Below are 18,933 nucleotides of genomic sequence, written 5' to 3'. Positions count from 1 at the left end.
AAGGTTTCTCGGAATATTCCGACGGCCAAAGTTCGTCGGAATATTCCAATACCTCTTTTCTCTCTGAATGTTTCCGAGGACCATTCCATCGGAAATATCCGAGGAGATACCGACGAACAGTCCTAGGAAATGTTTCTTCGGAATGTCCTCAGAATCTTTAATTCTCGGTATTCCCTCAGAATTTTCCGAGGAAATTCCGAGAAAATATTACTTTCCGACGAGAAATTTCCGACGACCATTCTTGTCGGTATGTCCTCGGAATACCGTTATTCCGAGGACATACCGACGATATTTATCGTCGGAATACCGGTGTTTGTAGTGTTAGTATACACAGAAATAAACACACTTAGGTAAATTTTAAAGTTTTCAAAAAAACATTTATCCATTCCAAAACCTAACCCTAAAAACACATACAATACTACAACATATGTTGCCAAAACCTAAACCAAAGAATATCATGACTCACTACTTTCACTCATCTATGTTGAAAACAATTAACTTTTGTTATATCTTAATTTATATCTCTTAAAACATATGTTAATTACATGATTTCAATTTTTCACTTATCAAAATATTTTTTACAAAAATTTTAAATTATTTCTAAGTAGAACTAGGACAGACGACTTACGGAGGTTAGAAACGTAAAAAAAAATTGGTTTTTTTGTTTGTTCACAAGAGACTGGTTGTAATTTCAATGGTCTTTTAGGTTACTTTTGCATTTGATTCAAGTTTGGGTTTACTTTTGCATTTGAAATCAAGTTGTGAGTCATATTTGACAATTTTTCCATAAAATATAACAAAAAATGGGAAGAAACAAGTATGTCATACCATGCATTTCATCGCCCAAATTAAATTATGTAGCCTCGAGATGCCTAACCGAGAGTCTTGGGTCCATTATTCACAAGTTGCTAGGTTTTGTCATCTTTGTTCATACGTTAGAAGTCAAACATACTGCATAACCCCATGTCTTGTAATACAAGAAACTGGAAAATAAATAGAGTTAAAGATGCACCCCCAACTAATACAACATAGACATAGCTTTTTAGCAGAAAAAAATTTAATTGATCAGGAAACTCGTAGATTACGCAATCTATGTTATAGCACCAAAATCCCCACCAAACTATGACCCCATGCTAGATCCCCATGAATTGAAAGTTGTAAACTTATTTATCCATGAATCAATAGTTCAAAATTTAACTACCCATAGATGATGATTTTAAATCGGTTTACATGGTTTAATCGGTTTACTCTTAACCAAACAAATTAAAATCAACTTAACCAACCAAAAACAAAATATATATATAACAACGAGAAAATCAATCCATCTGAAACTGAAACTATGTTCAACATTTTATTCATCGACATCTTAATCAGATTCAACCCAAATTGTCTTTTCCACCGGAAAGCATCAAATTTCTCTGCTGCGTAAGCATATATGCTAGAAACTGCAAGTCTGTGGCACATTATCCCGTCGGATCTATAATGGTGAGAGGTGTCATCGGATTTACTACGATGGTGAGAGGCAACATGTGATGATGATTCAAAGCGACATAGCTTCCATCGGAGGAACTGGTTCCACTGTTTTTGTCTACGGCGGAGGTGGAGAGAATTTGGCATCGCCGACAAGACGGAAATGGAACAGAAATGAATAATCATAAGGAAGAGTTTGATCATGAGAGAAGATCAGTTTTCACCATCGCAATCGTTGAGAAGGAGAAGAAAGAAGCATGAGATGATCAACTTTTTTTAAAATAATATATATATATATATATATATATTAGATTTTTGATTGGTTAAGTTTGATTTTAATTTGTTTGGTTAAGAGTAAACCGATTAAACCATGTAAACCGATTTAAAACCACCATCCATGGGTAATTAAATTTTGAACTATTGATTCGTGGAAAAATAAGTTTGCAACTATTGAACTATAGCACGGGGTCATAGTTTGGTGGGGATCTGGTGCTATGTGATAGTTATCGTTGGGAAATAGATCGTCGATTCATCTATGTTTCGGAAACTAACAAATCAAACCGAATATGCCGAACCAAAATTTTGATTCGTGGTTTAGATCCGGTTAGAATTTTAGTTCATATCAGCATACTTTTTTAAAATAAAAAAATTGGTTCTCGATTCGATTTTGTAGTCGGTTAGTTTTTTTTTATTTAAAAAAAAAATCAAACTGAAACATACCGGTTTATACCAAACAAAAACCAAAAATCATATCCAAATTTCAAGTCATATTTACCAATATATTCTAATTTAACTGTTGTCCACCAAAAAAAATTATAATTCAACTGAAACTAACCAAACTAAACCAGGCTCTAACCAAACGATTTGGTTCAGTTCAGTAAAATATCTAAAGAACAAATTAACTGATTATAGGACCTACTCGCATTTTTGGTTCAATTCGGCAAGGTTTGATGCAAACCTAGTTAACTAAAAACCAAATTACGTCGCATGTGTAACAAAATCTTTAACATCATTTATAACAAAGACCAAAATCCAAGTTCGAGAATGACTCCGAGGGTTCTGTTATATATGTAATCGAGAAAATAAGTTTGGTACGTAGTTCGATATATGGCAATTCCTGTTGCGGATGAATCATACACCAAAATCTTCAATGAATCAATCCTTAAAGTCTAATGACTCTCACGAGTTAACTCAGAAACGAATCTCACGATGTTACATATGTGAGTTCACGGAATGTGAAACTCTATGGAATCCTTGGCTTTATCCTCTTGAGCAATAATTCACCATGTCCGTTGTAGATTACAGTTACAACTTACAAGATCAATCTAACTCTCTCACATATCAAGAAACGAGCTTAGAAGATTCATGGACCGTACCTAGCCAACTTGATAGATAACTTCAGTAACCGTAACTATATATATAGTGATCAAAGTTTGTCAGTAATTGTGGTTGTAAGAGTCTTCTGGGATAATATAATTCATTTTAGGCATTTATGTTGACCAGTTTTAAACAAACATTTTTGAAATGGTTGTAAGAGCATTATTGTTGACCAGTCAGTCCAGGAGTACCTCAAAGAGTACTTGGAATTGCTTAAAGATGTATTTGAAAGCATTTTCTCTAAGTCCTACAAGGTATGTCATTGACATACCTGCTCAGATTTCACATCTTCACCTACACTCAAATGTGTGTTTGTTTCTCTCTTGAGAATCTGGTATGCATTAGCCAGCAGCATGGAAGTGCCCTTTTGTAGGAAATCAGAACACGAGTTCAGTTTGATGAGCTGACATATATATATATATATATATATATGACTATAAAAGCGTTTACATTGTCAAACTCAACTGACAAGATAGGAAAGGAAACAAGAGGCTGTCGTTATAGCTTTTAAAACTGTGTAAGCTATCAATATTGGTTCAATAAGACATCATCAATGCACACTCTCTACCCACTCTCCCTCTGATTGAATGCCCTTCTTCACCAAACCTCTCTCTTGGTAGTTGGCTCTATTTCCCCATCTGCAAAGAATCTCACATCCATTTATCATCGCTTACCAATGATTCTAACCATCTCAAACATTGGAGCAAAGTCACAACTGAAATCTCAATTCCACAATCTTTTTTTTTTTTAAGTATGCAAACAACACTAGAGAGTTTTAGATATTCACAATGTGTGTTGAATCATAAACAAATGTATCTATAAAACAACACTTGAAACAAAACCAAAATGTTAGTCCAAGTAAGCTGCTTGGCATTGACTCTGCCACTCAAAACAATCTTCATAATCAAAGCTACTCGCACAATCCAACAACGCATTCTGCTGCTGTTCGTAATGACAAATGTAGTTCAACCCGACAAGAAGCTTACAAATGGCAGCTTCCGTCTTCTCCCTATCAGCAAAGTACAAGGTCTGAAGCAAAAGCACATTAGTCCTCTTCACAATCTGGTTATGCTGCTCAAAGTTGCGCTCACTCTGCCATCTGATCATGTTGTGAGCCAACGGAGCAAGCCAGGAGAGTATCCCATCTATAGCCTCTTTCCAATCGTGAGCTAGAGGAGCGTCGTAGATCGAAACGTTCTTCAAGTATGACCTGAGGTTAGCCTTCAACGATGTTTTCAAACTCGTCGGTAGCATTTGGTAAAGATCGTCTCTAGCTTCTTCTCCTATTAGATGAGGGTACTTGAGAAGCTTCTCCACAACTATAACCACATTCGCATAGTGTAATGATAAAGCAGATCCTCCAATGGTTGAAGGTGAAGCGTGTTGAGTTAACCTGCTCTTGGAACCGAACTTACTACTCCTCATTGCTCTAGGAAACGTGATACTACGAGCCTCCTCGCTATCTTCTTCATCATCATGACTCCTCGAAGAAACAGAGCTGTTCATATGGAGACACTCCATGAACATCCTCCCAGGATTAGTCCCACAAGGGAAACTAAAATCCGCTTCACGCGTAAACCCTTCTGCCTCCCTCCTCTTCAAAGTCGAATCCTTTTTACCTCTCAGACCCAACCCACCAAACACAGTCTCAATCCTGCCGTAGATCGTGCAAACAGTTCTAGCGAGCATCTCAACAACCTTATCATAAGTCTGGTTCCAGAGAGAAGCCTCTCTAAGACTCTTGACGTCCTGTCTCTGCCACATAAGCTTCTGCTCAAAGGCCTTAACGCTGCCTTGATGGTGTCCGGTTCTCTGAAGCTTCACCACCGCCTGCTCGAGCTCAGTCAGCACTTCCATCTCGCAGTAAAGAGTACAAGTAGCGTTGACGAACCTCTCCATCTTCTTAACCATACTCTCCATATCTTTGACCAAGAACCCTAGCTTCCTAAAATCGATAACACCGTTCACTATGTCCTCGTAGACGTGTTCGAAACCTTGTAAAGCGGGCTCGTTGCACTTCTTGCCTAACCTGGAGACCACGCTGGCCACGCGGCTCAGGTCGTCGAGCTTCTCGGAGACGGCGAGGTCTAGGAGGTGGTTGGAGTCGGAAGAAACGAGCTTTGTGACTCCTTGGGAGAGGAAGACGTCGGATTTGAGCTTGGAGAGCTCTGAGTCGGAGAGGGAGCGGTGGAGGTGGACTGTTTTGGACATGATGTTGGCTACTTCGAAGGATAGGATCCCGATTGTTTGCTTGGGGAGAGGGGCTTTTTTGGAGGAGGGTTCGAGGAGGAGGGCGTGTTTGAGGTTTGTGCTCATCTTCACCAGCCAAGCTTCTGCGACCATGGCCAGAAGATCGAGACTTTGAAACAGAGATAATCGAATAAAGTTTGTTTCTTTCTTCTCTCTCTCTCTCTCTCTATCTCAGGGGTTAAAGATTAAAAGGGGGTTTCAAGAAGGGGGAATGTTTGAGCTTTGGCGAGAAACGAGGTGGGGGGATTCGCGCATGGAAAGGGTATAATCATTGGGGATTATGGGCGGTGCTTAAAAGGAAGACACAACCATTTGATGTGTTATGATTTGCTTTTTGCGCGTATTGGAGAGGGTAAAGTGATAAAGTGGTGAAGCAGAGGAGAAGGAGGAAGAAGGAGGAGGAGGAGGAGACTTGATTTGCTTTGGTCCCAGCTCGCAAGTTTCTTGTAGAGAGAGAAAGTTCAGAGATTTTGAATCTTGGAAAAAGTGGAGTGGAGTAGGAGAGAGACCGAGAGAGAGAGAGAGAGAGTTGTTGTTAAATTAAAATTTTGAAATGGAGTGATGCAGGTCGTACTTGTTCCACTAATGTTTTTCTTGTTTTGGCATTATATAATTACTGAAATTCCAACTTATTTCAACAACCTAATGGAGTATCAATCTACGATTTTGTTTATAATCTCTTGCAATAGTTTCTAAATAGTACTCTGTTTTGACCATCAATCATTTTTTTCTTTAAAACGACCAATATACTTTCTATAGTCACCGTACAAAAACAAGAAGTCAACATACTTGATTAGCAAAACAAAAATGTTTTAGTACTGATTAGTGATTATTACGATAGGACCCAAAAAAGGGTATTCAACCCTTTTTCTAATGATATCGGTCATTCATTTGTTCTACATTACATATATGTATTAATACAAAATTAATTGTCTACTAAAATTGTTTTTTTTTTCTCAAGATTATATTTGTTTTTTCAGCGAACTAACATAAATTGAATTATGTCCTGTCTCATACGTCTTCTTTAAATATGAAATGGGCCTTTCTTTAGTGGTGGAATGACTGCATTGAACATTCTTCTTCTTCAATCAAAAATAAATGATGAAAATTAAAAACAAAAAGATAAATAATGGAATCTTGATAAAATAGTTTACTCCAACATCTATTCTTTTCGTTTTCTTTTCAATTGAATGAAAATTTTCGAATATTAGCATAGTTGCGGTGTGTGCGTGACATCATTACAGCTTGAGACCATAACATTGGAAACAAGAAAGCACTTCACTTGTAAAGTTAATTTACAAAAGAGCTATAATACGTTTGACCGGTGTATGTTCTTGTTGTCTCCATTCTCTTTAGATTTTTCGTCGGCTAAAGAATACCTAATTTGACACCCACAAACTAAAGAAAATCGCAACTCTTTCTCTATCTTTTTTTTTTTTTTTTGCTAAGTATCTTTCTCTATCTTTTCATCACCATTTTATTAGTTGACCTAATTTGCGAAAGAAAATCTAATATCATATCAAAGTGAGACATTATTCAACACGGTGTTAGTTCTCTTGGACTCGGAAATTCTGTTCATCGTGTTTGAGATGTTTTCGATTAAATTAACTAGAAATAAAATAAACGTTTTTGTGCAGGATGATTGGTTGAGTGGAGGAGGAGTTGGTGACTTAAATTCTTCATTTTAAGATGAGACAAAGCACACAGAGACAAGAGAAAGAAAATTACAGATTGGTTTCCAGCTCAGTGGAATTTTATCAAATACTTCTCCATCAAATATATTTGATTGATCAATAAATTCGGGTGACATTTCGATCGCAACAATTTCGAAGAGTTATTCTGGGTTTCCCTCCCCCGATCAATATGATTTCATTATTTCAAATTTGATATATTTTAGAAAAGAAAACAAAATATTGTCAAATTATATTATGTTATTAAAATAAAAAGATAAAAAATAGTATTTACAAAAAAAAATATTTTTTTAAAAATATTTTTTACGTCGTGAGCAAAACAATCCTAATCCCTAAACCCTAAATCCTAAATCCTAAATCCTAAACCTTCAGGTAAACTCTTGGATAAATCATAAACTCTAAATAAAAAATAGTAAACACTAAAACCCTAAACCCTAAATCATAAACCCCAAACCCTCTAGGGTTTTAGTGTTTAGTGTTTTTTATTTGATTTATCCAAAGGTTTAAGATTTACCCAAGGGTTTAAGATTTATGATTTAGTGATTATGATTTAGAGTTTAGTGTTTTGCTGACGATGGTAATTTTTTTTTTTTTTGTAATTACTACTATTTATTTATTTATTTTTACTTTTTAATTTTCAAAACATTATATAATTTGACAATATTTTGTTTCCTTTTTAAAAAATATCAAATATGAAATAACACAATTCTATTCATTGGTGAACCTAGAAGTTCTCGAAAATAAGTCAATTTCGAATAATGTTTCTTAAAATTGGTATTCACCATCACAACAAATAATTACACACATACCTATTAATCATATAAGTTTTTCTTTTGATCATCTACTATTTTTTCCGTTCGTTTACATGAACTTTTCAAAAACTAGCCTTGAGCAAACCTTTTTGAACCTAGACTTCAACTTCGCGTTCCTCCCACGATACCCGACAACTCGCACCATTAGTAAGAAAATGACAGTCTCAACAAACATAGACCACAATCTGATAACTCCATGACATAGACCGATGATGTTTTTGACTATCAAATGTTTGTCTTTTATGTGTAATTTTCAGTGGCTAATAATGTCGAGTTCTAAAATACTACTAATCAAGAATCATTTCGAAGAAACTGATTTTTTATTTTAACTAGTTACTAACCATGCCGCCATGCATTGATACGTCATATTTTGGTTTCGAATGATGACGAACAGCCACGCACCGCACCACCGTGAATAGTAACAAAAACATCTACATATATTTATGTATCTATATATTTTCGTTACTATTACAACCGTACCGCAGTTGTCCTGCACGTCACCATTCGGAGCCTTTGCTGTTGTTTGTTTGTAAGTTTCTCACTAATTTCTTACGAATTGATTGTTATTTTTAATCAAATTAATTTGTATATAAACTTCTGACAAAACTATGTGGTTCCATTGTACCTGGCATGACCTAGTAAATTGAAATGAGGATGTTGAATAAAAATTCTACACAATATTTCACAAGCACATAGTATATAATCTATAGGATAATCTTAATATAACGTTTTCATTTCTTTGCGATGCTGTAGAATACAAATAGATAAGACTAATTGCAGGGCGTGGTGAGCCAACAACTTTCGCCCCACATCTCTTAACATAATTATAATAAGTCAATTTTTAGGTTTAGATTTTGGTGTTTTCCATTTGGACATTTGTCACATGCATCATGAGTGTCACTTTATCAAAACTAATATTCTTGTACTAACTAGTAATCCCCTAATTAAGAATCAATTCGACTTAATATTTGTGTGATTGTTTTTTATTTAAAAAATATGAATTCATATGGCGTCCCAAATGCAGATCACTAAACTACGAGGTCCAAGATTGCTTACTTATCGGTGTGAAAATATACAAGTAGGCATGCATTTTTTTCTGATCGATTTCTTTGCTGAAAATGAAAAAGAAGAAAAGTTTCGCTTGTTTGTGTTTTTAGCATCAACATTTCCTGCCCAGCCAAGACAATGAGATTATTACTCTACACCCAAAACTATTATTCAAATGCTTGCATCATGTTTAATCGTTTCGTGCTATGGCATCTTTTACTTGAATGATCTAGTTGAAGTCAAGTTTTACGGTGAGGAAGACATGGCAAATGAAGTCTCTTTGTTATCTTGCTTTGAAGCTTCTTTAGCAGAAAAGCCTCTCCGGTCATTTGATATGTAGTGGTGTCCTGGCTATAAAGAACACAAGCAAGGGAACAAGAAGCCAGAGTTATGAAAGTTGCAAGATATTCTTGTTCTCCACTTGAAAAGGTTCACGGATATCAACAAGATTGATACTATTTTAAGCTTCATTGTCGTCTCATTTTTTTATTATTAAGTTAGAGTGGTATAAAGAGTATGCAAGGGTGAGCATTTGAGATCAAAACCGAACCACATAGTGTAGAAATTTTGATGTTTTGTTGTAACTGAATTGATCTTTATTTAATCGATTTTACTGAATTTTTATTCAACTATAACTTTTGATTCTTAATGTGAGCCATAGAGTGAGAAATGGATAGAAACAGAAACAAAGAAAAAAACAAGCAAAATGAATAACCTGTGAAGGATGAGTGTCTCCAAAAGAGCTTTCCATGAGAGTTTGTTTTTGGTGAAGGACTTCAGAGAATGATTTAGAAGATTGAAGCAATTTCTTTTTGGTCTTGGGTTTTGACTTATTACAACTGAGTGGTTTGGGCTTTGACCTTATTTCATTGTTTTGGGCTAGTATATTGATTGTGTATTTGCTTTTTCTTCTTCGTTTTTCTTCATTGTGCTCACATTCCAATTGGATTTGGGTGATAAGTTTTCCCCTAAAGAACTATTTTTTGACAACAAAAAAACATTAATTGATCGAATTCTATCACTGAAGTTTTTATTCTACTGGCAAAAAACTTCCATGAATGAAGTTTTTAGAAAGTAGGCCCAGCCCACCATGCACGCTCGTGTTAGTGAGATTTTCAAAACATTAGACCATCATTAACCAGGGAGGTTAGAGCATGTTTATCTGGGATCCTTAGTGAGGTTATTAGTGCGTGGATCCCCACAAAACCCTTAAAGATCGGTTACAAAAACTACTAATTAAGAACCGATTTTAATGAGTTTTTTACACTGTTCGCGGGCTCCACTGACTCGTGGCGGCCCGTGATTGGTTTGCATTTTAATTTTTTTTTTTAAATAAAAAAAACTTAAGTTTCTTAGGGATAAACATGCTCTTAGGGGGAGAGTGCTTAAAAAAAATAAACAAATGAGTAGGTCCCAGGAAAAATCTAAACAGCAGCGCTTCTGGTGCTTGTTTAAGCGTTGCTGTTTGTTCTGTTTGCGGATCCTACCGACACGTGGCGGTCCGCGATTGTATTCTTTTTAAATTTTTTTTAATAAAAAAAAAATTAAAAAAAAAAAAATTAAACACCCCTAGTGGGCTGCTAGGGTTAACTATGGTCTTACACACACGCAAGTCAGTAAATCGATCAAATCGTTTATTTTACCAAACCGTTAGCCAATCAAATACAAATACTCAAATAGTAACCTAAATCATTGTGTCCACATTAGTTGTATTCGCACATTTCAACGACGTAGTATTCTTATACGCATAGACAGACATACACAATAATTCGATTAAACAGTCTATTGTGGAAGAAGGAAACAAACGGATTAGACTTTTCTATGCGTTTGACGAAGACCAACTTATCTATGCGTTTTGCAGTTGCACCATGCCGATAAACAGACGATTGTTATTTAATATTTCTTTTAATTTATTTATCTATTACTAAAATAGCGTTGTTCCAACCACAAAATAGTAAAACGCGCGTTTGTTTAAAAACAAATCGCGTAAATGTGGGCCATTAGTTTACACAAGACCAAAAGAAACTGTACTTTTTTGAACCTTTAGATCTAAAACTAAACAGGTACAAACGGTTGAACAAACGTCGATGATAAATCGTAACAAAACGGCGCCGCAGGATGCTGCCACGTCTTGAACACCGGCGTTTTCTCAACCGCAACCGCAGCAGCTTTCGTCTGATTCTCAACCGGCGGTTGGTAGACTGGAGAGTCTGGGGAAAGAGCTAGCGGCGAGAGGAGAGGAATAGCCGTTTTCCAGTTATTCGCCGGAGCAGGAACTATCTTTAACGCCGGAGGTCGCTTTTGTAAACGACTGGGCTGCCGCTGATTACCGGAACCAGAGCTGCAGCCCGGCGTCTTCATCGTCGTAGACATAAAGAGCGAACTAAGGAGTGTTGAAGAAAAGGACTAAATAAGCGACTTGGAAGCTAAAATGAGATTTGTGGTTTGTCCGTAAAGATCTGAGGGAGAAGATGGAGTTTTGATATGTGAGCCTTAAAGATTGGTGTGCGTGTGTTATATATATAAAGGCGTGTGCGTGTATTATGCGTAGAAAGATGGTATGTTTATTTTACCAAAAAAAAAAAAGATGGTACGTTTAGGGTAGGGCTGGGCAAAGATTGGATATTCGGGTTTTTGAAGGTATTTGTGATTTGCTTCGTATGTCACAGATATCTAATTTTTCGATTTGCTTTGCTTCGAAAAAATACGGATATTCGGAAAACAGATATTCTGTAAATAAATAGATATTTGCGGATATTTACGAATACTTACGGATATCTCATATGTTTTGATTAATACAAATAATCTTAAAATTTTGATACAAATTTGTTTTGTAAAATATTTTTTTGCATGATATATATGATAAAAATTAAAAGAAGTAGTGAATCTACATATTTTGTAAATTTTTTGAACTTAGTTAGCAATTATAATAACAGAAAACTTTAAAAAAATTTTATAATTGTCATAAATGTGTTATCTTCCTTTTATGTAATATTTTTATATAAGTAGTAATGTGAATATAATTTATCAAATATTATGTTAGAATAATAATTATATAATTTTATACATTAAAAATTTTAAATATAATCAAGATCATGTATTTATATATTGCCGGATCGGATCAGATATTCGCTTTCAAAAATTTTAATATTTGTAATTTGTTTCGATTTTAACGGATATTGATTTTTAATATTTGTTTTGCTTCGAAAGTTTACGGATATTTAAAATTTTCGGATCAAATCGAAACGAGTAACAAATTAAATCAAATTTAACGGATAAAATGTCAGTCCTCTGTTTATGTGGACTGCACACACAGTTTGGGTATGGTCAAAGATAATGAAAGGAAGGACTTAGCTGTTTTTGTTTAACTTTTCTACTTTATTTTCTGTGGCTTTGCTGGATTTCTCAGTCCTACGTTTCTTTTCTTTCTTCTAAATTCTAAATTTTCCAACCTAATAATATTCTATGTTTCTTACTTTATTCCCCTAATTTACTAATATGATAATGTTATTTTATAGTAACATTTTTCGATGATTCATACGATTTGGCGTTTGACGGGTTATCACTAATAGCGTTAATATATCAGCGAGAAATATTTTACTCTGACTTCGGCCACTGTATAAAATATAAACTAATCAGGTGAAAAAGTTTTTTATTGATTTTATATGTTTTACTCCAGCTACTGTTAAATCAAATGTAAAATGACTAACTTTTTCCCTCGTAGTTATGTGAGAGAAAATCAATTAACGCTATGTGTAACTTTTATTTTTATTGTATTTTATTAGTTTACTCTGAAACTTTTTCACCTTTTTAATCTACTTTATTTACTCCTATTTACTCTAGTATTTACCAATCGCAACCTTGATAAAACGCAATAAGGTTTGTTTTTGTCAATTTGATTTGTTACTCAGAGTCTAACCTTTCTGAGGGTTTTTTTCATATTCACATGAGAAAAAAAGAAAAAGGATGATTACGATGAAACATGAGAAAGCAACGAAAGAACCGACGTTGCGAGGTGGGACCATTGTAACTAGGATCCAATGGACTTGGTTTAACTGATACTTCATGCCACCGCCAGATTTTGACAGTTTCTCATTACTATTAATTTATTTTATTTTATAGGTCAAGTTGGTGTTAAATAAAATATTCTATTCATATATACTCCCATTTAGCCAAGGTATTGCACCTGTGGCCCATTTTCGATCCATAAAATTGTGGACACACATGAGAAGTACAGTGTTTTTTTTTTTTTTGAACAACGAGAAGTACAGTGTTATTAAGCGATTTTTTCGTGAAATTTTCCGCATCACTTTATGCACTGCACTGTCGACTAAATTATTTCATGTTCTATCGATTATCATATTGTTATTCAAATAATTATTTAACATATCAATAAAATCAAATTTATTGACTAATGACTACGTACATACATTTATCACTGATTTTTTGTAGTGATATTAAAAGTTAAACAGTTTTACATTGTTGTTATTGAGCAACTTATTACATCAAAGAAATAGAAGAAGGTAATAAGGAGAAGAATACTGAAATATAAGGGGAGATTAGGCCGTCCACATTAGTTGCTTTTAAAAAAAAAATTTGTAACAAATTTTTATTCTTTTAATAATTTGATAAGTGTCAAATAAGTTTCTCAAATGAAAGATTTTTTCACTTTTTGCTGTTTATTTATGAAAAAAAAGTTTAATTTTTTTATTGATGTTGCATTTACTGATATGTATGATAGAAGTCGGTAGCGCATAATTCAGTCAGCAGCAGAATGGAGAACATCGACAATAGAAGAAGAAATGAAGATCCTGCTGTTACGCTCCTTCGAAAAAAGATAGATTATCACCTAGAAGAGAAGCTTTGCATTTACGCCTTTGTCACAGCATCGATTGAGATGAAGGCAGCAGGAGAATGTCAGTACAACTGTGATAAAGACCAAGAGGTGTAGCAAAACAATTACACAGAGATGATTTTTTCCGAGTAATTAATCAATATGGCTTAGTGAAAAGAATAGTCACAAAATTCTTCTAGATTTCTCAAGTACTATCGCTTAAATATTAAATCATGAAAGTGAAACATCAAGCAATGATAACGTCAAACGTGATAACGTCGGTAGGTAATGTGGCAATATCATTGATATCATGATATGACTTCTCCGGCCATAGATTGTTGAACAATTTTTCTTGGGCCTGGAATTGCATTTGATTACTTGAGAATATCAATATTATTAATTTAGGATCATTGCTAACAATTAACCTTAATATACCTTGGCAAATACCCCTCATTAATGGTATAATGGCCATTTGGCATGTAGACTAACAACGCTTGATACTTAATGTGGGACCCTCTTATATATACAGGCGCTAAATTAAAAACATACGTAATGTTCATGAAAAACTTATATACATTGACTTACAACGTATTATGCAGAGCCCTTATCCCCACTATCATATTAGTTTTTTTTTTTTTTTGAAAACTATTATCATACAATTTCCTCAACATAACTCTACGTTAGAATTTGATACACATTATCTACATGCTTTCTTCTACCACCATATTTATTAACTGTCTTCTTCTATTTCTTCTATTTCTGATATGAGTATGATCACAAAGACAAAAAAATATGTCCATTAAAGTGATAATATCCTAGATTTTGGAACATATATTATATTTTGAATAAAAATATTATTTAATTTGGATAATTTTTAAATTTTCGGATAAAAATATTCAGATAGTTCAGTTTTTTAGGTAATTTGTTTTTTTTTGTAACAAATGTAGTTTGGTTCATAAATCATATTTTAAGATAATTGGTTATTTAAAAATTAAATATAATTAATATTTTTATGTATATAATTTATGTTTTAAAAATTTGGATATATGTTTGGTTCGCGATTTAGTTTTGGTTCAGTTTATGTTTTTCAGTATCCGAAATATATTATTCACTTGATTATTTTATCAATTCGGTTTGGTTTTGGTTCTTCGATTTCGGACAAATATTTCTAGACATATACACTATCTTATATTGAATTACTATTAAAATTTTATTTTATTTCGAAAATAAATCAACGCTTTCTAAACGCGGATAAAAAGTAGTATAGAAATAAATTCCAAACCTCTGTTTATATAAAGTTTCAACGCGGAAGTTTTCAAACTTCATTAAAGTAAGCCTGTAACTGCTGTATACGTGTTCATTTATGAGTCCTTTATGTCAATTCTTTCTTTGATTTATGTGACTACGATTGATATCCAATCTAATATACTGAAAATCCAATTATCCACACGTACTTACTACCTTTAATTTGTGTTAGATGTTTTGATTGGAGATAAGAGCTTTTGTTCAGTGCGTTGGAGATAAACTTGAAACTAACTTGATTAGCAAGTTACCTAAATCCTAGATTAAATTGGACTTATCTAAATATTATATAGTCCTAATGAACTTAGGATTTATGTGTGTTTTATATATAAAGAACGTAAGAGTATTGCATTCAGTGTGAGTTTTTATGAGTTTGTGAATTTGAGGTTTTGAGCTATTTTCCTCAAAAAGATTTAACAAGAAGAGTTTTTTTATTGTGAGTTATATCTTGTGTTCTTAAGATTTGATAATTATATTTGGTATCAGAACTTACGGAGACGATCTTGAGCAAACGGAAGTCATGGGAGATATCACAGCATACATGAAGCCTAGAGAAGGAGGAGGACCTTCTTCAATTAGTTGCCCAATGTTGAATACAACAAATTATACGGGAGGTTGTTGAAACCGAATCCGACAACATCAAGAAGAACAACATGGCCACGACGTTACTTTTCCAATCAATACCTGAAACATTGATATTACAGGTTGGAGAACTAGATACAACAAAGAAGGTTTAGGAGGCCATCAAAGCGAGACACATGGGAGCAGACATGGCTCGAGAAGCTCGACTATAAACCTTAAGTGCAGAGTTCGACCGACTAAAGATGAAATAAACAAATACGATAGATGATTTTGTTGGAAGATTATCGGAAATTTCGTCAAAGTCAGCTGTGTTGGGTGAGAGTGTTGAGGAAACTAAGATTGTCAAGAAATTTCTCAAAAGCCTTCCTAGAAGGAAGTACATTCACATTGTGACATCCTTGGAGCAAGAACTCAACCTCAAAACCACAACTTTCGAAGATATTGTAGGTCGCTTAAAGGCGTTTGAGGAATGTATAGCTGAGGAAGAAGATGACGTACAAGTCAATCAAACAAAGCTGATGTACGCAAGTAATGACTCACAACAACAGAATTGTGATAACAATAGTCATGAGAACTGAGAACAACAACTACAGAGGATGAGGCAGAGGCGGACGGTTCTATAACAGAGGGATAGATCGCAGGCGTTATGTCTACAACTATGATCGCGACCTATCCAAAATCACTTGCTTCAGGTGTGACAAGAACGGGCACTTTGCCATCGACTGCCCTGACCGACTACTAAAGCTGCAGGAAACCCGTGAGACTAAAGATAATGATACCTAAGAAGCAGAAGACCTGATGATGCATAAATTAATATTTTTAAACAAAAAGAACATGAACCCTCAAGATTTCGAAACAAACTTAGTGGGTGAAAATACTTGGTATCTCGACAATGGTGCAAGCAACCATATGACTAGAAACCGAAACTACTTTCAAAACATTGACGAGACAATCACAGGCAAGGTGAGATTTGGAGATGATTCGTGCATCGATATCAAAGGAAAGGGTTCAGTTCTATTTATTAGCGGAAATGGAGAAAACATAATTCTAGCCTATGTGTATTACATACCTGATTTAAGGAGTAATATCATCAGTCTTGGTCAGGCCACAGAGTCAGGCTGTGATGTACGAATGTGAGAAGATTACCTCACTCTACACGACAAAAAAGGAAGATTGATCACAAGAGCTAAGCGGTCAAAGAACAGATTATACAAGGTTCTCATGGAAGGTTCCAAACCTAAGTGTCTACAAACAATGGTGGTTAGTGAAGCTGATAAGTGGCACGCAGGGTTATGTCATATTGGGAGAGAATCGATGAAGTCTATGATCAAGAGAGAGTTTGTTGTTGGGATACCTAATGTGGAAGTCGGTAGAGAGACATGCTCGTCTTGTCTACTTGGGAAGCAAGCAAGACATTGTTCCCTAAAGCAACATCATACCGTGCAAGTCATGTACTACAACTCGTTCACGGGGATCTCTGCGGACCTATCACGCCCTCCATGCCCGCAAAGAACATGTATATCTTCGATCTGATTGATGACCATTCCCTCTACATGTGGTCTATTCTTCTCAAAGATAAGGGAGAAGCCTTTGAAAAATTCAAGAAGTTCAAAGTAATCGTTGAGAAAGAAACATGAGCGAAGATCAAAACACTTAGAACATACCGTGGTGGCGAATTTTGTTCAAATGAGTTTCCAGATTTATGTGAGACATCAGGGATATCTAGACATCTCACTGCCCCTTATTCTCCTCAACAAAACAGGGTTGTCGAGAAAAGAAACAGAACCCTACTAGAAATGACCAGAAGTGTTCTAAAACATATGAGCATACCAAACTACTTGTGGGGAGAAGCTGTGAGGCACTCTACATATCTTATAAATCAGGTATCTACAAGAGTCCTAGTATCACAAACACTATATCAGGTCTTTAAGAAGAAGAAACCAAGCGTAGGGAATATACGTGTGTTTGGATGTTTAGGATGCGCCAAGATAGATGTTGGACACCTCAAGAAGCTGGATGATAGGTCTTGAAAACTGGTACACCTTGGAACCGAGCCAGGGTCTAAAGCGTATAGAATATATGATCCGACAAACCGAAGGGTCGTGGTGAGTAGAGACGTAGTGTTCGATGAAAATCAAGGCTGGAGCTGGAAGACAATGGAGAAAGAAGTTGATAGTGATCCATGAATGTTTAAAGTTACGTTTGGAGATTTTGGAAACAAAGGTATAAACGAAGATGATGATGCCAACGGTAATGAAGAAGTTGTTGCGGAAGAAGTCGTTGAGATTCATGATGATGATGATGAGGAAGCGCCTGTTATTATTGCGTTAAGGAGATCAACCCGTGAAAGCAAGAAACCGAGCTATCTTGAGGATTATATATTGCTGGCAGAGTTAGATAGCGAGGAGTTATTGATGTTAAACGATGATGAGCAATGGAGTTATAGGGAAGCAAGGGAATAAAAAGTTTGGAGAGATGCTTGTGACGATGAGATCACCTCAATTGAGAAAAATAAAACATGGGACCTTGTGGATCTTCCTAATGGAACTAAAGCTATAGGTTTGAAGTGGGTGTTTAAGATAAAGAGAAATTCAGACGGAAGCATTAACAAGTTCAAGGCTAGACTTGTGGCAAAGGGATATATACAGAGGCATGGTATCGACTATGAAGAAGTGTTCGTCCCAGTGAAACCATCCGTTTTATATTAGCCTTAGTAGCGTCTAACGATTGGGAAGTACATCACTTGGATGTGAAAACAACTTTCCTCCATGGTGATCTTAAGGAAATAGATGTTTCTCAACCTGAAGGATACACGATCAAAGGAAAAGAAGATAAGGTGTACATGTTAAACAAGGCACTCTACGGTCTAAAACAAGCACCAAGGGCATGGAATGAGAAACTAAACAAAGTTCTCGAACAACTCAACTTTGTGAAGTGTACTAAGGAGCATGCATTGTATCGAAGTCGAGACAAGGATCAACTTCTACTTGTAGCCGTGTATGTGGATGATCTTTTGGTCACAGGTTCAAGCATGGAAGCAATACAAGAGTTTAAGAGGAGAATGTCAAGTAAATTTGAGATGAGCAATTTGGGAAAGTTAACGTACTATCTCGACATTGAGGTGTGCCAGCACGAGTTTGGAATCACTCTAAACCAAAAAATATATGCAAAGAAAATTTTGAGTGAAACCAAGATGGAAGATTACAATGCAGCTCAAGCACCAATGGATCCGGGTCTGCGTTTTTCGAAGGGAAGCGATGAGAAAAACATAGGCGAGAAGGAGTATAAGAGAAATGTCGGTTGTCTCAGGTACCTACTTCACACGCAGCCGGATCCCTCCTACTGTTGGTGAGTTGAGTCGATACATGCAACAACCTAATAAATCCCATGGAACAACGCTAAAACAAATACTTTGGTATTTGCAAAGAACTTTGATGTATGGTCTTGTCTTCTGCAGAGGAACCAAAGCCGACCTAAAGAGATATAGTGACAGCTCTCATGCCGTGGACGAAGACGATGTGCGTAGCACTGCAGGACATGTTTTCTATCTTGAAATCAGTCTGATAAC

At 35.3% G+C, this 18,933-nt stretch overlaps 2 protein-coding genes across 2 annotated transcripts; both read right to left on the bottom strand.

Annotated features, from left to right (window-relative positions):
* Nucleotides 1-3,654: 3,654 nt before the first annotated feature.
* Nucleotides 3,655-5,646, bottom strand: LOC106301280. The gene has a single exon (XM_013737644.1). The coding sequence runs from the start codon at nt 5,188-5,190 to the stop codon at nt 3,697-3,699; it is 1,494 nt and encodes a 497-aa protein (XP_013593098.1). The 5' UTR covers nt 5,191-5,646; the 3' UTR covers nt 3,655-3,696.
* Nucleotides 5,647-10,533: 4,887 nt separating this feature from the next.
* Nucleotides 10,534-11,155, bottom strand: LOC106303818 (uncharacterized protein At4g14450, chloroplastic-like). The gene has a single exon (XM_013740147.1). It carries the CDS (start codon nt 11,018-11,020, stop codon nt 10,703-10,705), a length of 318 nt encoding a protein of 105 aa, XP_013595601.1. The 5' UTR covers nt 11,021-11,155; the 3' UTR covers nt 10,534-10,702.
* Between the last annotated feature and the right edge of the window lie 7,778 nt (nt 11,156-18,933).

This window comes from Brassica oleracea, chromosome C7 (genome assembly GCF_000695525.1).
Source record: "Brassica oleracea var. oleracea cultivar TO1000 chromosome C7, BOL, whole genome shotgun sequence".
In the NCBI taxonomy this organism is placed as follows: Eukaryota; Viridiplantae; Streptophyta; class Magnoliopsida; order Brassicales; family Brassicaceae; genus Brassica; species Brassica oleracea.
The sequence above is the reverse complement of the archived record's forward strand: the minus strand, read 5'-3'. Positions and strand labels throughout refer to the sequence as shown.

Coding starts and splice junctions, on each gene's coding strand:
- LOC106303818 (XM_013740147.1), bottom strand. CDS start 11,020: ATGTCTACGACGATGAAGACGCCGGGCTGCAGCTCTGGTTCCGGTAAT.
- LOC106301280 (XM_013737644.1), bottom strand. CDS start 5,190: ATGGTCGCAGAAGCTTGGCTGGTGAAGATGAGCACAAACCTCAAACAC.